The sequence below is a fragment of the Acanthaster planci genome, linkage group LG05 (genome assembly GCF_054643075.1).
Source record: "Acanthaster planci isolate LZ-2023a linkage group LG05, COTS_SCS, whole genome shotgun sequence".
In the NCBI taxonomy this organism is placed as follows: Eukaryota; Metazoa; Echinodermata; class Asteroidea; order Valvatida; family Acanthasteridae; genus Acanthaster; species Acanthaster planci.
In genome coordinates, this window is record NC_141781.1 from 19526200 (window position 1) to 19553423 (window position 27224).

At 43.5% G+C, this 27224-nt stretch overlaps 3 protein-coding genes and 1 long non-coding RNA gene across 6 annotated transcripts; 2 read left to right on the forward strand and 2 right to left on the reverse strand.

The window, feature by feature from the left end:
- Window positions 1–1512: 1512 nt before the first annotated feature.
- Window positions 1513–4034, reverse strand: LOC110989710 (uncharacterized). Its single transcript, XM_022254285.2, has 3 exons — window positions 3733–4034; window positions 3114–3223; window positions 1513–2299 (listed from the first exon to the last, which is right to left on the reverse strand). Exons 1-3 carry the CDS (start codon window positions 3818–3820, stop codon window positions 2075–2077), a joined length of 423 nt encoding a protein of 140 aa, XP_022109977.1. The 5' UTR covers window positions 3821–4034; the 3' UTR covers window positions 1513–2074.
- A 945-nt stretch (window positions 4035–4979) lies between these two features.
- LOC110989707 (uncharacterized) lies at window positions 4980–7851 on the forward strand. Its single transcript, XM_087137196.1, has 4 exons — window positions 4980–5143; window positions 5286–5405; window positions 5836–5984; window positions 6586–7851. Exons 2-4 carry the CDS (start codon window positions 5339–5341, stop codon window positions 6793–6795), a joined length of 426 nt encoding a protein of 141 aa, XP_086993322.1. The 5' UTR covers window positions 4980–5143; window positions 5286–5338; the 3' UTR covers window positions 6796–7851.
- A 1096-nt stretch (window positions 7852–8947) lies between these two features.
- Window positions 8948–26578, reverse strand: LOC110989705 (uncharacterized). The gene is made up of 17 exons (XM_022254281.2): window positions 26433–26578; window positions 25013–25108; window positions 24695–24776; window positions 23808–23937; window positions 22923–23094; window positions 21549–21744; window positions 20864–21037; window positions 19538–19640; window positions 18789–18879; window positions 18277–18397; window positions 17436–17559; window positions 16727–16847; window positions 15379–15718; window positions 14335–14466; window positions 13142–13262; window positions 10981–12435; window positions 8948–10332 (listed from the first exon to the last, which is right to left on the reverse strand). The coding sequence occupies exons 1-17, from the start codon at window positions 26576–26578 to the stop codon at window positions 10250–10252; spliced, it is 3687 nt and encodes a 1228-aa protein (XP_022109973.2). The 3' UTR covers window positions 8948–10249.
- Window positions 15745–23928, forward strand: LOC147799197 (uncharacterized). Of its 3 annotated transcripts, XR_015425341.1 has the most exons (5): window positions 15745–16367; window positions 20137–20317; window positions 20853–21111; window positions 21413–21538; window positions 23824–23916. It is a non-coding gene; the product is annotated as an uncharacterized LOC147799197 (long non-coding RNA). The 3 variants fall into 3 exon arrangements; XR_015425339.1 differs by lacking the exon at window positions 15745–16367 and having other exon boundaries at window positions 19635–20317; window positions 23836–23928; XR_015425340.1 differs by lacking the exon at window positions 15745–16367 and having other exon boundaries at window positions 19635–20317; window positions 20850–21111.
- Window positions 26579–27224: the final 646 nt, after the last annotated feature.

Here is a 27224-nt window from a genome sequence, read left to right on the forward strand (position 1 = left end):
CTTTAGAAACGGTATACTAGCACTTTGCAGGGAACTAGCTACGCATGAAAAAAGAGTTTCAGATAACATCTCGATGCAAGTGTCAACGGTTGGGGGAATCGGACTGCTCAGTACAAACACATTCGTGAAATTCGCCGACCGTCCGTCGGAAATTCGCAAAGACACATCACTTTATAAAGCGGTACCCCACTGCGGTGAACGAAAAAACATGCAGATCTGAACGGTGAAAATAGATAATAAACAAATTAATGATAATTTTATATGGCCACGATGCAGTATATTCCTATATTGACCAGTGAACTCACAGCCTAAACATTTTGGAAAGTTAACCTCAGAGAAAGAACGTTAATTAGAAACAAAAACCTGGCAAAGGCCCGGGCGTCTTGAAGAGATACGATCCTGCTCAGGAGCCTGGGGCGGGGAATGGGGTTTTGTGTGTTGGGGGGGTGGCAAGTCCCCACCCCCGCCTTGAACGAAAAGAAAGAGGGAAACTGTAGAGCCTCCGCGGCACTAGGGCCACTTTGTTACCAGCTCAGTTTAGTTGTAAAAAAAAAAAAAAAAAGACTGCTCATAAGGGACGTAGGAGCAGATTACAATAATTCTACCCAACTTTTGTGTAAGCACTCCCCAGAGGAAACAAAACAAAAATTTAATGCGTGGAAGTTAATAATTATAATAATTAATTATAATTATAATAATTATATTATCCAAAAACTGATCTAAGTTCATTTACGGAGGGATCGTATTTCATGAATGAAGAAAATTGTATTGCAGTACTGCATCCGTCTTTCGTTGCTCCTGTAGTCGGTGGCAGATCCAGTTTTTTTGTCGGCGAGGAAGGGGTGGGGACCAAACATGGGCATTTTTGTGAAAGGTTTGTCCATTTTTTTTATCAGATAAAAGAATAATCCTCACCCCTAGCACCCAGAATTAAGGTGTTATTACCGTTTGACACTGTTGCCGGCGCTTCCAACTCATTTCACATCCCTCATGGAAGCCGGGACCGGACCCCGGGTGACAAGATTCCCCCGCCCCCTCTAGGCTACCTTTTTTTTTCTTCAAGTGGGGAAGGTTACTTTCGGAATCACTATAGTCTCCTTCCTCGGGGCACCATCCGGCCAACAGCCAGAGCCAAAGGGCGGATTAAAAACTAATTTGTTTTGTTTTTCTTTGGGGGGAGGGTGAAATTTACCTTTTACGGCCTTTCTGGGGGTATGCTTTGAAAAAAGGAAACGAAAAATAGCCCCCCCCCCAATTTACTTTAAATTACCTTTCTCCCGTTGATTTTCAACAACCACAACAATTAGCTTCTTTTTGGTTTCATGCATGCCCCCCTGCCCTTGCGTGTAGCGTTAGAACGATTCTTATTTTCAAGCTGGATAGTACAAAACTCGCCAGACACCGGTCCTTAAAAACAGTCACAAGAACCAGACGGTCAGGGTTAGGCTGGGGATAGGCAACTAACAGAACTACATGCAATGTAATCGCAATGAAGAGACAATTGCTTCAGAGTTATTGAAAGATTTCAGCAAAGTCTGTTGTATCTTAACCCTCCAACCAACCTTGTCAAACAAGCATCAATTTAATTGATATTAGTTTCGAAAAAAACTGGATGACGTCACAGCTAGTTGCTAACAAACAGACCAGATCAGATATCAGATCGGATGTCAACAGTCACCAGTAAATAGTGCATACACAACATAAGCTAGTATAAATATATCAGGCTTTACAGACCTTTACAAGTTTTTGGTTGCATTTCCTTTTTTTTTCTGTCATTGTTCTGTGAACCAACCTACTACTAAATACCAGAGATTGAGGCTCATCATCAACCTTGACAAAGTAATGGAAAATACCTATTAAATTTATCAAAACAAACATTTGACAATTACGCTCTTTCAAATTTCAACATTAATGAAACAGCCTTCAAACGCCTTGTGTCTCGTGGACATAATGTTTGTCAATGCAAAGGCGGGAAATGTGACATTAATTTTTCAGGAACTCCTTGAAAGAAAATTAAAGTTTAGGTGTCTAAACATCGCCCCATCCCTTGATATCTTGCACACTAATTTTGTAGTTAAGTCAGGAATACAAACGGACATGTAACAAGCATGAGGCTGATGCAAAGTTGTAGGCCCAGACTTGGTGTGGGATCGTGCAGTCCTGCAGAACCGTTACACAATGTTGTGTTACAGCAGTAGTAGCAATGGCTGGCAATGTCCTTGACGCACCCATCCTCGCACTGCTCAACGCAGTCTCTGGTTATGGCAATTTTCTGATCAATCATGTAGGTGACGATCTTCTGCGGGTCACAGAGAACAGAAACCCTAACCCTATTATTCTAGATGAAATTCCAAGAGAAATCAACACAATCAGAGTCATCCGTTGGGAATTAACATGAGTTACGTGAACTCCCATCCTCTGATAGGAACTGTGAGCTTTGCTCAGGGTGCATTTTGAGACGCATGATGTACAGAAGGTTGCAGAAGTCCACAAGAGCCAGTGGGGTATCCAGTTTTCGGTGCAGGTCTCGACAACCTTGCTTTTATTTGCTGGTGTTGTTTTCTCAGGGTTTTGGTGCAAATATTGATCAATAAAATTATGCAGATTACTTTCTTTCCTTCTCACCTATAAAGTATTCTTTTTGAAAAACAAAAATTGTCAGGGGGCACGTTGCTCCTCCCCCCCCTAGATACACCACTGATGAGAGCTCCTGTCTTTTGTGAGTAGTGCGGCTCTGAGAAGCACTTGATGTTTTCAGAACCACGACTGGTTCAAAGAGCTGGTTCAAGCAGCCGATTCTTCGAATTCTCAGAACCACTCAAACTCACAAAAAAACATTATCTAATCCATGATGTTTCAGCAAATCTCCCACAGCAGAGGGTTTGTATGGCTGCCATCTTGCAGGCTAATGCTTCTGTTCCACAGGGTATGCAGCAAGGAGGCTTCCCCCATGGAAAAAAAAACACAACAGAACTGCCATGCAAGATGGCTACCACGCAAAGCATCTATGTTCATCTTGAAAAACTGTACGCATCCCTCCAGGATCTCCCTCAGGCATTTCACCCCAATTGAATACCCCATACACTGGTCTAGTCGCCTCTACCGTTACTCACAGCACAGCTGTGGGCACATCTTGTCGTGTTGAGGGTGTCATCAGGATGAAGATTGACTCCACAGTCAGTGACTTCCCCCATGACTCCATGACATTGGTAACATTCTAAGCCTTTACGGGAAGCAAAATAACGGTATATAGGGTTGAATTCTGACTGCATATAATCAACTGATGTCAACTGTCCAAATACACATGTATTTTACAATTCAAATTGATAATCCCTTTATTGTAGGAATTCAGATTTTGTCTTGTCATCCCACACTTGGCAAAAGAGTTAAGTAGGGAATAGCCACATGGTCATGTTGGAAAAAAAACACATCGAGTCTTGATCGCCATCTTTGGTGATTTCTGAGAGGACTTTGCAAAACTCTCAGCAAAGGACGATAATGAGGCGGACCCACCGAGCTTAGCGCTAACCAGGCTCGTTCCAAAGGTAGGTGGTGCCCAATGAGTGTTTACCAGCTGGCGTTTAAAAAAAACAGCAATTGTGGCTATCGGTCTTTTGATAATTATACAGTCATAATCCCATGCAGGTCACAAGCTATAAATGAAAGAAAAGTAACTCTCACTTGAGGCTGAACTGGCATAATGATAAGAGTGCGGCCAGCCACCTAACTTACCCGTGCTGTTTTGTGCAGCCAAAGTGCACGTACGTGACGCCATTAACACGAGAATAAAAACTGACGTTACAAGGATCATCGAAGACATTATGCTGAGCTAGGCCTACATCTGTTCTATTTTCAAGCGACCTGTAGATTTAACTGCTCCCGCAACCAAACACGAAGGGACTGGAGCTTCCTTCGGTACAATTTTACACCAAAAAGAGCACGAACACTGAAAAGCAGATTTCTTGAACGAATTCCTCTGTCAAATCGTGCGTTGTCATTCGCAGAAAGTTTTGCAAAATAAACACACCGGAAGAGGGCGCTCAACAAAATTATGGGAGCCGGCCGTTTACGCGCACGTGCGTTCAACACGCATGCTCTATCTATCAAGCACACATGCTCTAGAAAGTGTTGTCTTTTTATAGTAAGAACAGAAGCTATACCGTCTCCACACGTATCATCATAGAAATGCAAGATTCTGTAGATCATTTACTTAGTATCATATTTTCACAAAATTTTGTCTGCATGGATTTTGGGATATGTCATAAGGTCATTAGTCCACCGAGTTCGGCTTTAGCAGAGCGACGTCAGAAACTCCTGAGTTGTTCTAAACGGCTCCAAGTGACAATCTTTCGCTTGTAGGCGAACCCAGTTGCTCCTAATTATTGTGTCAGACGTCAAACTTATCTCGCCTTGGATTTTGGATCAGCGAGAATAGAACGCCTGTCTGAAATCAGGGTTATCTGAAATGCACATAGCTCTATGGAAATTCACCAACAGTCTTATCGTTAGCATATTGGCGAGAGCTCCAAGTAAAGGAATGACATTAATTAGGTTTTTATTAGGTTTTAATTAGGTTTCCTCCAAGAACAGCGTTACTGCTTTACGCAGACTTGCACAATAAACAGTCTTGGCGTGAGAAATATGAATCGTAGATCAGAATAAAGACAAAGATATAATGGGGGGGCTATATAATCAGTGCTCTGAACTGTGTAATTGCCGACAGCTTTCGGTAACTCGGTACCTTCGTCAGGGCAAGCAGATTCAGTTCTGAGTCTGCTGAGACTGTCTTGGCGTAGTCTCCTGAAACTAATAAGAACGTTACGAAGGCTTGCTGTAAAATTTGGTCATGTGCTAAAATGTGTATCTTTTTGAAGGAGGGATGTGCTTTCAAAAAGGGACACCTTTGATTAGCACTATGTACTGCGCGTCCCCATCTGCGCGTCAGACGCGAGCGCAAAAGTTCCCTGCGTTTTCTGAAATAGAATCATTTTTTTGCACAGCTGATGCGGTTGTACAAAAAGGGGAAAATAAAACATGCAAGTGGGTAGAAAATAAGTGACAAAAACTTGTCACAGTTCGGCTTTAAAGGTCGTATTGGTTTGTCCAGCTTGAAGTTGACATGTTGACAACGGCGTAAAATTAGGTAAGAGCGATAAAGAAGAGTTGGGACTTATGGAATTCGCTTAAACTTGTAAAAAAGAAAGAAATCTGTAATGAAAAAAATGCATTTCAAGAGGCAGGCAGGCAGGCAAACAGGCTCTCTTCGTTGTCTCCACAAACTGCAGAAAGGCCTAGACGAGAATCGTAGAGGTCTCGGTAGCGTCTGATCGGGATCAACATGTTGCTGTTTTTGCTAACAGTCGGCCTAGCTGGCTTTCTCTCGCCCTCATATGCAGTTGTATCAGGTAAAAAGAACATGGTGCAGCTTTTGCTTAAATTCCAAACGCGGGTAGACATTTGTATTCAGAACACCATGCAAATTGCTCGCTGTATCTGTTTTGTGGACTGGTCTCAACACTGTGGAATTCTGTACTGATTTTCTTGCCTCAACTGCCGAGTCATAAGTCCGTAAGTTCCGAGTCCAAAGTATGACACCGGGTACTGTACACAATGTATGTAATTTAGAAACTGATTTAGAAATTTATTTTTTATAAATTCATCGGAAGCCTGACTAAATACCACTTCCCCGTTTTCTCTTCTTGGATTCCTCTTAGCAAACACAGCATGCATTCTGTTCAAAGTTGTAATCGACTCAATGAAGAGAAAAACAAATTCCTGCTTCACAGACACTGCCCTTCGACTCGGCATTATTTTTCATGCTACTTTCCCCACCAGGCATCGAGTGTTATTCGTGCCACGGCATCATCGCGCTGTCTCCACTCTGCGGATCGCGCTGCGATGACGTAGTGGAAGTCGACAAATGCGGCGAAGTGCTTGACTTGTCTCAAACGACCAACAAGACGACGTGCGACGGTGTTTGTCAGGTAAAAGGAGACCCCTGTGTCTGAACGGGCTTGGGTTCCGAAGGTTTCATTTAGATTATCACATGCTCAACAGGTTCTAAGCGGCAACGAGAACCGCTCCAAAGCTCGTTAACAGGAAAGGCTGGGGCTGCGTCCGTCTCAAGCTCGATGTATTGTAGGTTTGTACGAATTGAAGACACACAGGCACACTGACAACAGGAGCTTCAGCTCTGGAAGCAAGTTTCGGACGCCGTGTTAGAAAGCTGGCTGAATTTTACCGAGGAAAATACCGCTTTTGGACGGCAAGTAAGCTGTTGTAGTAAAGCATAAGACTTAGCGACCAAAGCCGTGATCATGTGAAACCACTGCGAGTTTTAAGAAGCCAGAAATCTGACATTTGTGAGCATGATACTCAGTGACTAAGCACAGTTTATTGGTCTACCATTGACAGGCAGAATACATCTGCAAAAGAGAACTGTTAAAACCGCCAGAACCAATGGCTGGTGACTCTCCTCAGCCGATTTTACCAGTCTCACGAATAAGCTTAGCTGTATGTAAAGCATTTCTGTAAAATTTAACAGAGATATAAGCTCAATTGATTTTTTTTTTAACATCTGCACAGACTAAAACAACATATCACATGGACGAGAAGATATACGTTGACCGGTCATGTGTTCCAAGGTGTGAGGATGACTGTTTCTTGACCTTTGGCACCGGAGCCTGCTTCTCCTGCTGCGAATCCGACCTCTGCAATGCGGCCAATTGGAGAGCTGCATCTTCGTGGTTGCTTGGCCTGGCTGCTATGGTAACTGCAACCTTATTGCTGCTTTAGTTCATACATTCAAGTACATGTACATATACCTGCATATGCATAAATTTATCACTGCTGGAGAATATGAAATATTTAAAGACACCATGTTGAAAAACTCATTACTACTGCAAGCACTGAGGAGTTTATTTAGCACGCCAATGATTTCATGGGATTTCTGTCAGAGGCAAACTGCGCGTTACAATTTGAAAATTGTTACTAGGATACATAGCAACAAAGTCACTCTAAAAAGCACTCTCACCTTTCAAAAATATATTTACAGGGAACACATTTTGCTCATTTCATCCCAACTGTACACAAAATTTGCTTCTGCATCTGAACAATATCTCTCAAAATATCTGATCTGTGAAATTCCTTGACTTGGTGTTCAATATTTAGAAACTGGCTTTGAATTCGATTTTAATTAAGAAACTGGCTTTGAAATGTAATGTTTCTACATGACAGCCGTTTCTAAAAGTAACTTTCATCAGGTCATAACTCTTGATGTGGGGGGGTTGCCAACAAAAAAAATCAAGTTCTAGAAAAAGATGGCGGGAACCTTTGATGGGAAGATTTTTCATGGACTGTGTCAAATTATATCAAAATCAGTCTGAGAATCTTTATGGTAAATTTTGTCTTGACATAAAGATTTCTTCAGACAAAAATGCTTAGAATGAAACTCCTCTCTGAGACATTGTTTACTTGGACATGTTTGGAAGGTCTAAGGCAACTCGATTCTTATGGGAAGCTTAGATTAAAAGTTATTGCTTAAATTTAATTAGCTGTCACACAAAACTAGAAATTTACATGGGTGTATTGGCTGAATTGAGACAAACATCTCCGAAAAAGTTAAAGTTCTTTCTAAATCTGCTTAGTTAACACATTATTTAAGTCCAAATATTTGCATAGTAATTGAATTTTTGTAACAATAGGTTGCTGTAAAAAGGTGCAAGGCAGGCAGTACACTCTGAGTGTTGAAGCTTGATTTAAAAATCACTCACAATCTTTATTGCTTACTTCTACATTCAGTTCATTAATGGTGCCGAGACTGATTAAATAAAATATAGCGACTGAACTGTACTAGGCACAAATACCCACTGGCATTTCTCTTTCCCTTGCAGCAAAATTTCTACCAAAAATTTACATTATAACATTAAGAACTTTCATTTTGGAAAGATTTATTTTCTAACATGAAGTGCAAATGTTTCCAGTGCAATGTACAATCAACAAATCAAAGGCATACCACACTCATGACTAAGTCACTTATTAAATGCCTACAATATTTCAGCGTCAATGCTACTTATTTACTGGGAGGAGTCCTCCCAGTAAGGGGCCATCCATAAAGCATGTACGCACGAAATGCCCCCTCCCCGTACATATGGTGTACACAGTGGTTCCAACGCCCCCTACACATACGGTACGCATCAGAGTAATAATTATAAAAAAGTCATCAGTTGTCGACTTTTACTGTGGTTGACTGGTTTTTAGATGCACAAAAGCTGATTCTGGTATTTATTTGTATGAGAAAGTGCATTGATATGATGAAGATTCATTAAAGGCAGATTTTCGTTTTGCGTACGGTACGCACTGGCTTGAACCACTCTGTACGCAGTGCGTACGTACTTCATGGATGGCCCTTAACTTCTTAGGTTGACAATCATTTCATCCCAGAATGATTGGGCAGAAATCAAGTAGTGGGCACTGCAACTGGTTTTATCAAGAATCTGGGTATCGTTGACATGTGAGTCAAACTGCGCTACTTGGGGACCACTTCAATCTCCATGATTTCGGCCACCCTTTCACATTAGCCTGAATCTAACAATCTTTAACATGGTCCACTACTTTTTAAGGGTAAAAACTCAACCCTGGAGAGAACTAGGCCTAAAAGAGAGATGGCATGTTTTTACATAGCAAATGTGCTGTTATGAGTATGCCAACCTTATCATACATGTACCTAGTGTGGACCCGTCAACAAAAGAGGTCCCCATCATGCCAGCTGTGCAAACCTTGTGTGGACGTTTAAGCCAGGTCCACACAAGGTTTACATCCCATCTCTGGGAAAACAGTTTCAGAGGCTGTGGGCACTTTCGTAGTAGCTGTGTCGAAAAGAAAGGAACAATCAAGGAAATGACCAACAACCTCTAGCTCACAAGATAGTTTTTGTTGCCAGAAAAATTATTATTCATTACACAAAAACAAAGGAATGTCCAGGCAAGGTACAGGTACCCCTGTAGGTAAGGTAAGTGTGTGTGGGGAGGCACAGCATGCGTGCACAGGTTTGTATGTACATTTGGCATGGGTCATCTGGGACCAATTTCTGTTGGAATGTACTGTCTCTGCATGGGCACCAGGCGCTGGGTGCACAGTGCCGTGAATTATCTCCAACGGGTAGAAAAAGTGTGCTTTGGAGATCACCCACTGGTAAAGACAGCCTCTCAGTCACTCTACATCTGTGCAAATGTTTGCCGTGCATTTTTATCCAGCTCAGCAGCGAAACATAAACTGCAATTGTGCAACAACACGACGGGCATGATGGCCTTATGACTAAAAGCATAGGTACCCTCTGCAGTTCAGAGAGTCTATTCCAGACATTTTAAATGGTTTACATACAATGTATACACTTTGAAAGGATGTGTTTCCACTTGTCAGATGTCCCCTGCACTAATTTGAAGCACCTGATAGTACAGCTATACATTAAAGAAATTGAATCCATAACTGACACTGAGATCCTTGTCATTTGATTGGTGGACCTCACATCATGTGACCTTCAGCATTGCTGCCATTCAGACCAGGGCTCAAAAAGTCTTGTCTTCCCATTTTGAATGGGATTTACTATTCAACACTTAGGAAAGTCATTGTTACTATGTTTGTTGAATAGTTTACTGTCACTTATTTGAGCAGCAGAGCGTTTTTGACCAAAACCTGGGGAGGTGGTTGTGACCTGATTTGTGCTGCTTGGTGACAAAAGCATACAGTTATGGAGTTGACGTTAACAGATGCGCCAATTTTCGTGTCAGTTTTGGACATATTGGACTTAGTCAATGCAGCAGACGTGGATCTGAAGGTCAGTTGTATCAACCAAATAGCGAGTGGCTGTAAACTGTGACATGGGAGGTATATTATCACAAATTAAAATCCGGACTTTTCATTTCAGTCGGCTTCACCTCGACGTCCAGATTTCACCTTGTGATAATAATTCTCCCTTTCCACTCTGATATGAAGCACTCAATATCTGTATCCTACTGTAGGCCAACTGTTTCACAGGTAGTCCCTATTTCTGTCAAGTGATGATAACAGAGAATGGTGTATGTTGCATAGAGAACAGCGCTCACAGTGTCGTTGCTGGAACGAAACCGTTTGCTTCACACACCCAAGTCTTCAGAGTTGCATCACAGTCAAAGTCTCAATTTGCAATACGGCTCACATGCCAGAAACCTCTTTGGTTGTGCTGGTCTCTCTTAGCTGCCAAGTGCTGCATTCAGGGCGACGGTGAAGAGACATCCACCAGGACTCCCTGCCTCAGAGCTGGGGAGGTCGGCAGTAGGATGGAGTCATCCTCGTCTGGATTTGGATCAAAAGCAACGATTGAGAAATGCACTCCTCTAAGAGCCAGCAAGGCTATGTCTGCTGCCCATTGGAGGGTGCTGAAGAAAAGTGCTATGCCTCAACACATCATACATAAAATACACACAAGGCGAAAACCAACTCAGTTCAAAATGTAAATGTTACTGACTCTCCACAATAAAAGTAGCATCCCCACGAAAACACTAAAGGTATGATGCACAGGTGTACACGCTAGTCAGCAGTCTGTCTTTGACTTCGCACATGGCGACACTGCTGACTGGTCAGAACGAGCTGTCTCAGCGAGGTATTTTTGAAAAATTGCTCAGTTTTCAAAAATGTGGTTTGATCTCCATTTTGTATATTTTGTGCAACAACAGTTGTTTTCTAATCAAAGTCCAAACCTTAATGATGTAACAATCTGACTTCTGGTGGGAGAATACCTTCACAATAAACCATCGAATGCAGCAACATATTATGAATGATGGCTATTTCAGGAAAGGTCATGAGTTGCTTCAGAGTGCTACATAGTGTTGTGTTTTAAAGTCCTTTTGAGTCCCCAAAAGTTCACTGCAGGTCAGTCACCTATCATTCAGTACTAAAATTTAAGACTAAAATGTATATTGAAAAAAGCTGACAAGTACTTACCTAACAGATCAAAGTTCATAGGCGTTTCCACAGATTTATGGTTTGGGGTCACAGGTGCTGTTCTAGACAGGTGCAACTTGGAGAAATCTTCTATGAGAGAAGTCCCAGATTTTAGGCCAATGATGTCGTCCACAAGATGTGGCACCGACTCAACAAAGGAAGGATGTTCGGATATGTGTGAGGATGGTGGAGTCTTCTCCCTTGCAGAAGGCTGTGTTGAATTAGCTGATAACTGACGAGACGTCAGTTTGGGGGTCCTGGATGGTGTGACATCAGGGGAGATGGGCACTAGCAGGTCATCAATGGCAGTGGAGAGGTTCATGGACAGGTCTGGGCCCAAGTCAGAGTCTGACAGCAGCTGGCCTTCCAGGGGGCTCATGAAGAGTGCCTCACTGGGCCTGTTAGCTGGCGGAGGTGAGTGTGCCAAGTAGACGTCGCTCAGGAAAGTGCTAGCATCATGTCCTGGAGTTTCTGGAGTCTTGCTCCTTGGTGCACTGCCTGATGGTTCCTGAGCGGACTCATCACTTCCTGGCTTGTCACTAGGACTTCCCTGCAGACTGTATTCCTGTCTCGATGTGGTGTCAGCATTTGACTGGTCGAGACTGGCCAGGCTTTGGCCCAGGAAGCTGTGCTCATCAACCCGATCGGAGAACGTAACACTCTTCTGTGACCCACCACTGACTTGCCGCACTTTGCTTATGCTGACATCAGCTTGACTTCTGCCCTGCTGTGAAACATGTACAGGCTCTTGCTCTGGGTGGGATCTAGTACTTTCAGTTTGCCTTCTTATCCTGTCTTGCCTTAACAAGTTCAGGTCTGGGGTCAGACCTTCTGCAGGGCCTGCTTCCCTGCTGGCTAGTGATGGAGTTCCAGGTACGGATGTCTTTGTTTCATATTCCTCCTTCCAACTGAAGAGTGAGGCCCCATGCTTGCGAGCGGCGATCCTGGTTTTGGATCTGATGGACAGCTGCGGAGTTCTGGTCTGGAAGATTTCGGCCAGTGTCTGCTCCAGGTCCTCTGAGAACTCTGGCCTGGTCTCAGGCAAAGAGGAGTCATCTCCCATGGCAGCCAGCTCCTGGTAGCTCAACCTAGCCCCTGGGGATGCCTCAGCATCATCAATGCCACTCAGGAGATTCCTTGCAGGAGGGACAGTGCCTTCTAGATGTTCTGGCTCCTCTAAGTCAAGGAGGTTTCCCACAGCTACGCTGGATGTCGGGTCCTGGCTCTCTCGCAATGGAGTGCCATCCGCCAACTCGTGTGACAACAGACTATCATCGTCAACTGGAGATACCTCATTCAGGACAGAAGGTTCTTTAGGACTGGAGTCTGAATCAAATAGAGTTCTTGTTGGCATGGTCTGATGAGGGGTGTATGTCATCTGTGAGGTGCTAAGACTACTGGCTTCGGAGACTGGTGTTCTCTTCAGCTTGTCCTTACTAACAAAGGCATCTTGATCTGAAAGACCAGACCGATTCAATGTTCATCATATCCGGTCGAACGTAAATTTTAAGTCATTTGTTCTTACACAGTGTGTTTGTGTGGATAAATCTTCCCAGAGGGTGAATTAGGATGCAAGATTGGGAATGGGGGAACTGGTCTGGGCGGGTGGGGGGAAGACAATCAGGCATTTTCCCTTTAAATTGGACATCTTTAGTTTCATGTTTAAGGGAAACTGAAGTCAAAAGTTATCAATGATTTTTTGTCAAATTAGCTTTTCATTGGTCTCTGGTCATTGAGGAATGCCATTCACCCATGTACACTTGACTTTTTTGTTATCCAGACAGGTACCCTTTCGGTCAACTGTGGAGGAATGACCAGATTGCTTTAACATTCTCTATGAAAGACAGCTTTAGTTTACCCAGCAGTACCCGTGATTAGCTGCTGGGCTATGTTGTTAAGCGTTTGCCCATGGAGCCAGGCAGTAAGGGGAAACAGTTCCTTTCCAACTGGCATGAGCCACTGGGCTATAAGTGATGACTGACTGCTGAAACCCTGACTAGACCAATCCACTATGTACAGCAAGGCAATGACTGGCCAGAAATGAAACTCTTTGTGAATATCTACTTTCAATTTGTGTTTTTTAAGCATTTTGTGTTATTTAGGACACTGATTTTGCAGCTACAGTCAGGGAGTTTTGGAGATTTCAAGGCACATCGCTCACCTAATCCTGCCAACGGGTTGTCAAGAGCTGCTTCCAGAGGGGAATTCTCGCGGGACTGCGTCCTCAACAATTCCAGGAAGTCAGGTGTGATCTTCCCTCCTGATGTCACAGCATCAGCAATCTGTACAATCAACCACAAAAAGACAGGATACTGAGATCTAACTTTATCCATCTGAAATCTCTAAACTAGGCCCACCCAATGCTTGAGCTTGCTATTATACATCTGATTAGGCTTATAAATAAAATATCCATGAAATAATCACCAGAGATTTTGAGGGCCTCCCAGCAGCAATGGGTCTATGGTATACATTTGTGTCTGCCTTAAGGCAGTCCTTAAAATACCTATCTCTTGTGCTCTGCATGTACATCAATTTTGCAAGTAAAAAGACCTTTATTGTAAACTAAGGGTATTCGAGATTTTAAAAGCAGCGGTTTGAAGAATTCTGACGAATCTCACCCAAGGGGCCCAGGGAAAGAATCTGTAAGCTCATGTCTGAGTGGTGTGTCACGTCGAGAAAACATTCCACAGATCGCAAGGGTAGACAGTTTTACTGTACACTTATTGTGTATAGAGAATAGTGCAAATTACTGGACATAGGATGTTGGCTGATTTGACTTTGGTCCAATGTGAAGTAGGAAGTAGCCGATGCGTACATGCATCATTCACATGAGGTATGTAGTCTGCTTCATTGCAAAGTGTTGAAAAAGGTAGGCAATTACGATGCCTCTGTACTATTCTAAATACATGTTGATATTGCTGAGTTAGCAATACATCTATCATGAACGTTTTAGCACAGTACCACCCACAACAAGACTCCAGACTTCTAATGTTGCATAGATGAAAGTCAAGGAGCAATACACAGTCTTTTAATTTCTTAGAAAGAAGTAAAACAGACTACTGATTGAGCAGGAGTTGGTACAAAGACCAATAAGATCCCTCTGTGCCATAAATACATGTGTATATGCAATGTATAAGTCAAAAGTGGTGTACTGTTTTACATACATCTGTGGAAGTGTACTGCATTTTTGTTGTTAGGCATGTTAGGAGTACATTTCAAGCTGCTTCTTAGAGTTAGACATAATCTACTGTGAGCAGATAAAATCATTTGGAGGGCATGCCAAAACCTCGAGACAAACAAATATGAATGTGCAAGGAAAAAGAGATCAGACGCCCTTCGGTGAACTTTGCCCACCTCCTCCGCCAGTATCTGATGAGCCCGGGGTGCAGTTTTGGACCTCATGGCACTGGACGCAGCAGCCGGCTTGGGTGCACCTGCAGGTGTTCTCTGAACGGACGGTGGTGCTGCGACCTTTGCAGCAGATTTCTGGAAACGCAAAGAGAGAATAGCTTCAGTGCAGACTTGAATTGGACATTCAACCTGGTAATCACAGAATATGAAAGCCTTCGAAAGTCAAGATGACTCTTCCTTTTGTTAATACATGTAGCTAGGCCTAATTCACAGCAGCCAAGAAGAGAGCAGCATATCTGTTAAACTGGGGCCAAGTTTGATCAGCCGACAATTTACCATCACTGATCAATGCTGCTAGTGACATATATGTATATACAAAATGCATGAATATTCTTGGCACCATGTACAATCCACCTGCAGTTGAAGGTTATTAGATGCGAAGAGAACTTGCCTCAAGACATAAATGCATGTTCACCCACTGTTTAAGAAATAACCCTCCTACCCATGGTCTTCTAAACCCTCTGTTAATACCAAGAGCTAGAACGTGGAGTTGCATCGGAACTTACAGCTCGAGACCCATAAATACAACAAACAATATATGCAGGTGTTACATTAAAACAACAAAAAAAGACAACCTTTCAAGATGGCTGCCAGGCACAAAGCTTAAACTAAAGACAGAGTGAGAGACGAAGGAAAACTACTTGTCTATAGGATAGCTGCTTCTTCTCATCCATGGCATCTGAGCATATCCGGTGATTCATTATAGAACAACCTCCTATTGAGTGCAGACCTCTAGGTTTTTGACTAATCAGCAGCCATGTATTTTGGGTCTCTATTCGAAAATTGCTGCCTGTCAACCAATCAATCAACAGCTTTTAGCACATTTGTCCTCAAAACAATGTCAATAACAGTGACTGCTTTATATCAGGCATTGCTCAGGGGTCCTGTCAAGCTTTGTTGGCCAATGGACCGTAACTCAGACAAAAGAAATCAGTCGATCTGTGGAAACAAAGTTTGTGGTGGATTCACTGTTTAATCAAAGCTTACTTTCAGTTTGGATGATGCCTTTTGCATGCTGAGTTTCTCCACTGTCTTGAGCTCCTTCCTTCCTTCCTTGGATTCCCTGCCCAGCCTGCTCCCGGCACCCTTCCTGGGCTGAGTTTTGGGCACCTTGGCCAGGTCCCCGTTCACCTCCCTCCTCCTCTGGGTGCTGCTGGGTGCCCGTGCTCCTTGGTGAGGCGTCCCTGAGAGGTTTGGGCGCCAGGGGTGGGTCTGGGTGGAGGGAGTGGCCGATGGGGCCACTTTGGAGGGCGCTGATTTCACCCTCTTGCGATTCTGCATGCTCTCAGGGATGACTGTTCCCTTTGGGAGGGGCAGCTTCGACGTTCTGGAGGAGGATAAAGTACGGCAAAAGAGGACAGCAAAGTAAAACTAAAGTAGGAAAATGCTAGGTTAAGGCTGAAATGTTGGCTGGGTGGGCATCACACGAATGCAAAAACATTTTCTGTTAATAAACTAGTGGAAATAAATTTGGAACGAGTCCAGAGAGGTAGGATGATGGACACCACATCAAACTCGCTGTCACCAATGCAAAAAAATTGTGCTATGGAGAGACTGGAGTCTGAGACCGCCAGTACCCTGTACTGCTTGGTTTATTGCAACAGCTATTGTAAACACAACTTTCGTTAGTGGATTGTTTTGAACTACTGACACAATTGCTTCTGCCGTTGCTGGACACACCCTGCAAGAGTACAGCCTTTTTTAGACATGTTTGTACTGGTCTACATTTTCATTCCTGGTTTTTACCTCGTTATCTAATACTTCACGAGTATTCATCACAGCTGTGATTGTGCCTTTATGGTTATTTCCTTTTAAATGTATTTCTTATTGCCATTTGGTTTCCTTCTTTTTGGAAGGCGGAGTCACATCTCTGTCGTCACAGGTACCCGTGTAAGCCTTGACGAAGCAATGGGATCCACCTTGAGTAAGTCATACTTGGAAGTGTTTGCCAATCAGAGGCTGATGAAACTATGGCTGTAAGTACAAACCGAAATTGTTCCCCGAGTGTCAAAAAATCTCACACAGCTATCAGAACACCAAATAAAAAACACTGCTACATGAAAATGGGGCCCTCTTTAACAATGGATGGGCAAATGTGCATTTTGAGGTAAAATCAGATACCAATAGAGAATAATATTTCTGCAAACTTTGGCAACTCATAGGGCTGGTAGGTAATATTCATGACAGTAGTCTGGTAGTGAAAAAGAGTATTGCCTACACAAGCAGTGCAAAACCTCAGCTTGGATTCAAACCCGGAACCTGTGGCAATTCGCCCAGAAAACCTCAAACACAATTCACCCACCACATCAGAACACGACAGTTTATTGAGCCTCACCCCTGGGTTTGCCTCCTGAGTTCCCCTAGTGTGCTGGTGGGCGTTCCCTGTACCAGACCCGCACGCTTCAGGGCCGCCTTGTTGATCGTATCACTCAGCATGGACACGGCCTCTGGGGTATCTGGGAGAAAAACCATGCGAAATGAGCCCATTCGGTATTTCAAAAATGCAGCCACACTAGCAGGGCCTCTCTCCTGGGCATACGTTGATTATCCTCAATGATTTACTGTGCATTTCATTTTGTCCACGTGATGTTGTAAAACCGAACTCATTTGAATCTGCTTGTAACAAACCTTCGTAGTGCACTTTTTCTCGTTAAAAAAAAAAAAATTCTTCCTTCCTCTCCGTGAATTTTGCATTCGAACATTTAACTTCGGGAAATCCTATCATAAGATTCAATAATCGATTGAATATTCAGATATTGGGATACTTGGCACAGCCCCATTTCATTCGACAGTGACTGAGAAGAACTTGTGCTTAACATGCATTGCTTCAATTAGAGTGCTCTGATCATAATGGTGCCGGAAGAAATACAAATTCTTGTGACAAAAAATACCGAATTACAGGGGCAGTTTTACAGCCTTTCTCGCAACAGTTATTACACAGGATTCAAACATTTGCAAAACTACTAGTGAGAAAAGGGGAGGTTTTTGCCTGTATTGTCTGAACCATTTTGGCAGCAGCAGCCATGTGAACACAGACTCCTTACCAGTTGACGTGTTGTTCTTCAGTGTGCCTCCTGCTGACAGCTTGATGGGAGTTTCAGTCTGCGATCCTGAAGCTGGCTCGAAAGAGACTGGTGGCGTTGGGGGCAGCAGAGCCAGACCAAGTGACTGAACGATTAAATAAACATGGCATGGGAACTTATCACAAATCTTGCAATATGTGATTTGCCACGCGTAGGAATTGTGTGCGAATCAACAGTGAATCGACAAAGGTCACTGCATGTTACACAAGAAGTTTTATGGAATCAATTCAATCTTTTAATTAAAGTTTTAAGTCAACCCAAAAGAGGGGGGGAGGAGGCAAATCTGCCCCTCCCCCCTCAACCTTTTTCCTGCTTTGCCACAGTGCATTTTTTTCAGGAGTTGAGTGTTGAGAGTGACTCTTTGTGATCCTTTTGACAGCAATTTTGTGAAAATCGGACATTTGCCAGAGACGGGTCAGCCAAAATGTATACTCCTTCCACTGCGGTTCTCAATGCATGCAGGCTGGCGTGCATGTAGCCTTAAACTCCAAATGACCACAATAGGAAAAAAAAAAGAGCATCTGATGGAGTTCAAACTTCTCATTTGTTATGATAAGGAGTGTCTTTACGTTTCAAAAAGAAGCCTGTAGATGTTTATCCGCCTTTAACAGAAGCATCCCCTCATTTGGTTGGGTAGAGACGTGATCGCACCGCTTATATTTCACAGTCGTTCGTGAATGAGCGAGGTGCATTTCCCACCTGAGGAGCTTCCACTGCTGGGAAAATAGTGCCCTCTCTTGGTCTCACTTGGGGCCCCTACAGAGATTAGTGTGGACAACCACGAGGCTGTACCGATACATACACTGTGCTGGAATGACCTGCGTGCGTCTTTCCTGCTGGGCGTTTTGCCCCCCTGGATCTGTTTGTGGAGGTGATCCACCGATGCTTTCAGATCTGGCAGGAGTTTGTTAGTCAGGGTGGACCTGTGTGGAACATGGACAAACGTGTGACAGTGAGAATGCACAGGCCCCGAGGACTACTGGTACAATACCTTGTAGTAAAGATGGCCAAGGTTATCCCTGACCTTAACCGCCCAAATGCAGTTTCTAGTGCTGAAAGTCTTGCAGCAGTCATCCAGGATATGGCATGTGAATATGTCCATGAATGCGTGGGGTATACAGCCTCACTTTGTGAGAGACACCGGACAATTCTTGACTGCTTTGATGTGGGATATGACATTTGGAAAACCCGAGGCACGCATGGGGACCAAGGCGAAGCCGAGGGGCCCTATGCATACCCACAGGTGTTCAAAATGCCATATCCTACGTTATGGCAGACATAGAAATAGACATATCGTTAGAGTCCAATGCTTACCTCATGGCCTGCGTGTTAGAAAGGTGTGCATGATGGGTGTGAACCTGGGTCACTAAATCAGGTGACAGGTCTTCAAATCTCGGCATTGGTGCTAAATGAAAAAGAATATTTGAAGAAATTCATATTCACACCTTCAAAATATTCAAACTTTTCTACATACGAAAAACTATCAACCCAGAAGCGCTAAAGATAGGAACTTGGTGTGGGAATTTCTTCTGTGCTCTGTGACATGTTGCAGACCATGTTTGTGCATGCAAGTCTTGCACCCAAGACCACAGGGTACAGACTAGGATACAACCATTACATGTACACTGTATGTGTATATTTAGGCCTGCAGATCATCCTTGTTGACAGTGTGCACTAATTTGCCCTAACGCTTTAGATAGAGAAGGATATCACGAATAAAGAGCCTCAATCTCTCCTCTTTGTGTCAAAGAGTGCCGACAGACACTCAGCCAACTTGGCACAGTTTTGGATGTGTGCAATATGGGTTTGCTTTTGTTGCATGAATGGTACGAAGGACGCCAACTGTGGAGATCAAAAGTTGCCTCTCTGTTTAATGGTGTATGAATGATGGCATGCTATAAGCTGGGACCATTCCCGATTGTTTCGGAGAAAATGCTGGAATCAGCAGTACCGGGAGGGGCACGCTGGTAACTTGAGCTTCTCACGGAGCCGTTTTCTGACAACAATAATTTCAAGGTTAGATTGGTCCAGGGGACCGGGCAAGTCTGATCCCCATCTTTTACCTTGATGAATGGTCTCTAAGTAGAGGTGAAGAGACATGTTCCACAGGTGGATTAGGGTGAGAAGATTCAGTTTGCCGCCCTCGTAGGTGTTGCCAACATTACGCTGAAGAAAAAAACCCTGGACACTTTATTCAGATGTTTGAAACAAAAGGGCCTAAGCAGTGAAATTTTCTTTCTTTTTTTAAATTGGGTACATGTGAACCTGACTGTTCATTACAAGTAACCAATTCCATTTTATCGATTTTTATAACCTGAAACTTCAGTAAAAGTTTGTCACATTTCGTGAGGTGAGTGCCCTTCTCAGGTTACCTGTAACCTGATCCTTTATAACGGAAGCTGGTTCTATTTCACTGATTTTATTACCCGAAGATGCCTCTGTAAATTGTTTTTAACATTTCTGGAAACTAAGGTGCTCTTTTCTGCCACTTATTTGGCAACAAATTGTTGGCAAAAAATTTGAGTAAAACAAAAAACAAAATTTTGAGTCCATTTACTGGCATTTCCTGATGTCTAGGGATTTACACGATCCACGTTGTGCTCACAGTGTGAACTTCCAACAATCAAGTTGAGATGACCTAACACTTATCTGATTTACACAGGAAACTTTAAAGAAGGCGAGGCCAGGCTATGGGGGCTGAGCAGGCCAAGCAAGCTGGCTAAGCGATGGATGGCACAGCCAGCCAGCCAGCCACTATAGACAGTTGCTTGCAGGATGTTTGCTACTGGCTGCTCAATGACCTTCCTGAACACATCAGTGAACGCTCAACTGACTTTGTCATGGTAATGACTCAACAGACTCAAGTTTTTTAACTATGGCGTTCACACTAAGATATTTACAATTTCATTCACTGAATCTCATAACGAATGACAAGGAATCTAGTTTAAGTGGCAAAGTAGGCCTGTGAAACTTACTTTTGAGTTGCTGAACACAGGAAAAGTAAACCATGCCAACAGTTTAGCAGTAGAGGGGACGGAGATGTGATGGAACCACTCCATTGCTGGGTTTTAGCTATAATTGTATTAATAATCGCGGACATCAGGGAATCGGGTAGCCCTATATGGACTACACGTGCATGGCAACCAATATAATTTCTCTTTGGTCACATGTGTGGCATAGAGAGGATTTTCAGTCACATGATTTTTGAAGGACGGGGTTCAATTTAAACTGATGTGCGAGGAAATGCGCGCGCCTTCAAAGTCTCTCAACATTCTGGCATACATGAAATTGCCAACAGCAAAACACAGAGTCGAAAATGCATGCGCCTCCACGGACATGGTGAGTTTCCTGAAATGACTTTTGCCTGTTTTATAGTAGAAATCCCCCACCCTTTGAAGCTCCTGTTGGCACTCTCGTAGCAGCATCTCGGGGACCTGCACGTTGATCTCCCCAGCGTCCAGTCGGTACTTGTTCTCCACTTCTCGTAAGACGGACGTAACCACGTCCCGCTCCGCAGACTGGGCAACGTAGAATGCATCCACAGCCTTCCACAGTTCACGCACCTGAGAATGATTGGGGAATCGAGGGGAACGTACGCTGTACGTCTGCAAACTCTGGCCGCCCAAATAAACAGCAGGTAAAAAGTAGTAGGCATTCAAAAATGTTCGCCTGACATCCCGTTGCCGACTTTGGACACGTATGCACCTCCACTGCTGCATTAGCATGGTTCCTAATAGCCATTGAAATGCCATAATAGCAGTGGAAACGAGTGCAACTGTACTGTATGTCACGTGCAATTCTTTAAGCGGTGGAGACAGGAGATGAATACAGATTTTAAAAAATGCAGGAATTTCAGGGTTTTTTTATATTTAACTGAATTTGTGTGTGTGTGTGAGTGTACTCCAAAATTCCTCATACTGTAACATTTTCTGGGGCAGGCCACCAGGTATTTGAACGGGCCAGAGTTCAGAACAAATCTTCACACCGAACGACTGCTACACAGAATCCTTTGCGTGGACTCCTTCGTGTTCGTTACAGCGGTGTTCCACTGTACAACATCCCTGGTTTGTTTACCTTTTGTATTTTCTGAGTGCGTTTCACGGCTTGCACCTGGCGCTCCCCGGCCGTCATGCCGCCCGATCGCCGCCTCCTTGTCACGGGGCTCCCCCTGGCCTGAGCCTGGTCGTAGGAGGCTGCCTGGCAGTCGCGGATGTCGTGCTCCAGGTCACGCAGCTGCTTGGTCAGGTTCCGGTGTTCCTTCACCAGTTCACTGCACGGTGTGTTGACAGATCAATGAAAGCCATTCTAGTGTTGTAGTTGAGTCAAGACCATCACAAGACCAAACACAAGACCATGCACAAGACCGGTTGCAAGAAACAGGGTGAACAATGACAAAGGAATGCTTTTGTTGCAGTTCATTTGAATAGCTTGTGACTTGAATTGAGACTAGAGGTCTTGTGTTGGTCTTGTGAAGGTCGTATGTGGTCTCAACTACAACACTGGCAAAAGTACCACATTTACACTGTCACCGACACCACAAATCGGTACTCATTGCCTAGTGGGGGCAGGTTTGTGAAGACCGTGTTACCAACAACTTCGGTTTCATGAACTATCATCAGGTAGTGCGCGCACATCGGGCACTGACGCGCAATAAACTGATTTTTGTTTTCACAAACTGACATCCATGATTGTTAAGGCAATGTAAAATGGAGAATAATGCTTTGAATGGTTCGACATGAAATCTATTCGTACACCTGATGCCTTACAGAAAAATTTCTTAAAGTCTTTTTAACTGGTGGAATTAAGATCAGTATCAGATATTGAAAACAAAAATGCACTGATTGCACTGTTGTTGAATTGTTGCATTGTACTTTGTGGAAACAAAGATAACTTGGTTTTCTAAAATGCGCACAAATAAGCACACTCACACACAACTGTGTGTCAGTTTGCAGTGTTGGCAATGATTCACGTAGTAGTTAATAGTTCTTTTGCCGCTGACTTTTATTGGCATGGCACCATAAAAGCACAGTGAGCATACAATTTGGATCTAGGATCTGAGAGGCTGTGCAGTTGCCTGTGAGGCATTCGACTACATGTATTAACAAGTAATATAAATTATGCATGTATCACAAAAGTAATTTTCTGCAGGATAAGGGATTTTGCACCCCACTGTAACCCAACGTGTACCAAGTAATGTTGTCATAATGTGGTAGTTTGGCTTTGATCAGTGTCAACATCACAAATTAGTACATTACCAACATCTGTGGTTGTGAGGTGATAAAAGACATGCTGGGTATTTGCCAGCAGTATTGTTGCAAGCTTTGACATCAACACTGTCCTAGGGGCTGATGGGTGGTGGTGGTTGGGTGCTGTACTGAGAGCCAAATACATGGTGGTGACTAGGGGAGGGAAAGGGTGGGGGAGTGCGACAAACTGACAACCCCTTACTTGGCAAACTGCTTCCATTCCCGGTGCAGTAGCACCGTGCGCTGAGCTCTGTCCAGGAACCGCCGGCGATGTCTGATGGTGGCAGCCTGGATGGTCTTGAGCATGATATGGCTAAGGTGCGACACGGCTGGTAGCAGCCTGGGCCTCTGCAGTATCTCCCTCTCCTTCTTGCCTATGTCATGATTGAAAAAAAAATGTCCAGGCAGTCAACCACTGGATGGCTAAATACCACTTTCATATCTATTTTGTTCCAATGATGAAGCAAACTATATAGGGAAACTGACAAGGTGCTTACAAATGATTATAATGATGAGCAAAGAAAATGACAAGAGGGGGATTCGAACCTGTGACCTCTGGAACACCCTACCAGTGCTCTGTAGAGCTGGAGAGCTCAGATGGTAGAGCACTGGTTTCGTGTTCTGGAGGTCACAGGTTCAAATCCCACTCCAGTCAATTTTTTTGTTCCAAGAGTTACACAATGTGCACAACCGGACCCAATTTTTTAGATGTAGTTACCCTTAATACTGTTTGATGCACAGCGTAATGGAATCACATCGAATCTGGCAGGATGTGAACAAAGGGTACATGTGTAATTGTAAATGGGATCCTTGGCCAGGAATCCATCAGTCAGTTCTTCCTCATTCAGCAATAATGGAAATTATGCAAAGTATTAAAAAATATATGAAATAAATCAAAAATAAATATATTAAATGACATTGAAAAATATCATCTGAACTATTAAAGGACTATGCAACAGTTTAAAGAAAGTGCTCCGCATTTCAAAGTAAACATGATCCTGTAACAAAAGCTGCATTACATGCAGTGGACAATCACTTCCCAGATACAGTAGAGCTTAAGGCAGTTAGGATGTATTGTACTATTTACCGTTCTCTTGCTTGAGGACTTTCATCAGGACGTACTGGGAGAAGTGCAGCAGGAGGGAGTAGAACCTGTCACCGCCGGGCGACATGAACAGAGAGGGTACAATCCGAGGCAGGTTAGCCAACGGATCCTCCTGCAACAGAAAAAAAATACACTTGATCTGATTGGGAGACATCGGGCATTTCAAAAGGAAATTGTATCCTTCTGGTAAGTCGCAATGACAAAGTTCCTTGACTTGCTGCAGGTACAAATGCAATCGTTGGCTAGAATTTTCCAAAGATCATCTCTTCCCCCCCCCCACGGCTGGAATAGCCCTGATGTTGTTATTTTGGCACAAACAACTGATTGAGACCCAACCCAACTTTACAATGTACATCAAATACCCGCAATGGTAAAGTGCCACGCCCATGGACAAAAAAAGGCCATCTCACAGGTTAATCGCGATCCTACAATCTGTACGCTACCTGCCACAGATCGGAATGTAAAGTAGATTATGAAGCCATGACAAAGCCTTGAGCAGAACCGCCCCCTCATCGGTTGAAAAGGATCGTGCTGATGGAGAGTGCTTATTTTGTTGGTAGCGATACAACCATAATGCGTGTATTTCATAGCCATTTGTGAATCAGCAAAGCGCACCTCCTACTAAAGATGCCTGCATCGCTAGGCAAAATTGTGCCCTCTCTTGGTCAAGCTCGAGGCTCGTACCACAAAGATTCCAGAACTACAGTCTCTTTCCTACAGGACGAAGTGTTTAATCTAAAACTATTTTGCATTGGTCAAAATATGATGCAGTTCTCAAACATCCTGTACCATACCAAATGAAAGTGTGGTAGGCAAACTAAGAATTTTTTGACTGTACAAATTACATGTATTCATTTTTTAAAACATACAGCTGCTATCTCTGAGAGCTGGTTGCTTATCGTCTTCCTGAAAGCTTGCTCGTGCTTCTTGTCGCAGATAGGCCAGCAATCCCTTTAAATAAACCAGAAAGAACACTGATGAAAAGACGCGCAGAGCAGTGACTCAGAGAGCAGAGAAGCTACTGCTGGAGGTACAAACTCTGCTCCATCCTCGGTGCAAGGAACACGGTATTTGATCTTGAGAAAAACTCTGACTAACGCGATTGCCACAAAAGTAAAATGCTAAGGCCTGATGATGAATGAATGATGACACCAAGTAAATGCGGCAAACAAAATGAGACCACTTGCCTGAACTTGTCGTGCGCCATGGGTGGATTCAGTCGCTCAAACAAGAAATGCATGACAACTTCAAATGCTTTCTTGTTAGGAAGAGCAAACATGTCCCTGAAAACATTTAAAACAAAAACGCAATTTTTTACGGACAATAGCAAGTTCTTTCCTGCTTTTTACATTGGAAGTGTTTACAAGGCTCAATATACATTTGTGTTCTGTGATAATGTGCAGTAATGTACACAAACAATGCAAGACTAATAAATAACTTGAGGATGATATAAACGCATTGCTGAATGTCATGTTGAACAGTAATCTCTTTGAGAAAAAAATGTTGGTAGAGGGGTGCTTTCGGCATTGTTCCCACCAAACAACCATTTCTTCTACACAAGTACATGTATTACTGTAGGCCTATACTGCAAAAGCCCTCTACGGTTGAGGCTCACATCCACCGACATGTCCAATATTCACAGTTGAGAGTGAAGTGAACATGTACCTTACATGTATTACTTCAACAATTAATTCTTCAGCCTGTTTTGCACAAGAAACTGCTGAATTCATTTGCTGTTTTAAATTTCCTTTCCCTTGAGTGATCTATTGTAACGTGAGTAAAGGTACTCGCACACGTACATGTAACAAGCCAGTGTACAAGCCTTTCACAGAAATGTTTGCAAAGAGAAACATTTTGGGTCCATGAGATGATCAGAGAAACCAATTTAAGAGCATCTTCCCTGAGAAACATCACAGCAAATACTGCCCCCAATGTGTCAAGTGTTACAGGGAAGCTAGTTTTGATTGGGATCTTATTCAATGTAATCCGTTAAATGGGTGATGCCAGACAACATGCAGTGGTTCCAAGGCCTTTTTTTGGGGGGGGGGGGAATTGTGGCGCAAAAACATCTAAACATGATTGATCACAAATTTAACATTCATCACCAGAATAAATGATATGAATTTGTAATGACGATTTATTTCAGTGCTTTCATTTTTATGCTCAGATTCCAAAATCTAAAAGTTGACCTCTCTCTCAATTCAATATGTCCGGCCAATACACTTTAACCCTAACTGCCCAAGGGTTGCTGGCCCTAACCTTTCCCATTCACACAAGGTTAAACACCCATATGGGACCTTGTGCAGAGGCTGTTGGACTTTTTCTGAGGTACGCCAAACCCAATACAAAAGCCAGCTGTCTGGGCCTACCAGCCCTATCCCCACAGAATCAAACACTTTACTCCTGTTTAATTCTGCGTGGTTGGGGAAGGTTAGGGTCAATACCTGAATCATGTCAAAAATATTCAGACACCGAGGAAGAGAATAGCATAAAGTTACTCCAAAGTTTGTCAAATAAAATTCATCATATACACGCAGACCCATTGGCTTCGCCAATCTAATGTCCATGTACACAGAGTATCGCTGTCTTCAGCAACCACCCACAAACCTGTTGAATGGAATGGTGTGCCTCCTCTCTGCCTCTGCGGGCTCAAAGCCCAGAAGCAACAAGTTGGTGAAGAAGATCTCCCTGGTCTCCAAGGAGTCTGGCAGCAGACTCTGCAAGGCGTGGCTTCTACTCTTCTTCTTGCTCATGATGTCACTGTTTGAAATGACGACCTTGTAAATGTGGCTGTCGAATTTTGTTGACTGAGAAATCACCAATCTGGGGAAAGAAAAAAGGCAAACTGTAAATGTACAAGTACCTTCAAATCTTTCAACTGATCTTTGGGGGGCTTTAATGATATTTCTGACTGCAAAATCTGTCAAAATCTGACCGTTTTCACTGGACACACACACGACACTTTTTGCACTTTTCGCCGCCTGCTCTATTCAAATACGCGGGCTGAATAACTCCATGGGCGAACAAGGTCCTCCCAGAAACACGCACGAGTGGCCTATACGTGGTCTGGGCACAAGACTTGTTGATCGTGACGGTTGGGCGTGCTACCAACGACTGCTTCCTGGTCAATACGTCTTGTGCCCTGACTACATATTGGCCGCTCCTGCCATTTCCTTAGAGGACCATGTTCACCCATAAAGTTATTGCAGTCGCAAAATCTTGGCCCGCGTATTCGAATGGAGCAGGCAGCGAAAAGTTGGAGTGTCGTGCGTGTGTTGAGTGAAAACAGTCAGATTTTGAAGTCGGAAATATCACTAAAGCCCAAAAAGTTTGCCTTTGGCATTTAAGAAAGCCAGTAGGTGGTGAAAAAGGTTTTCTACAATTAACAACCTAGCGGAT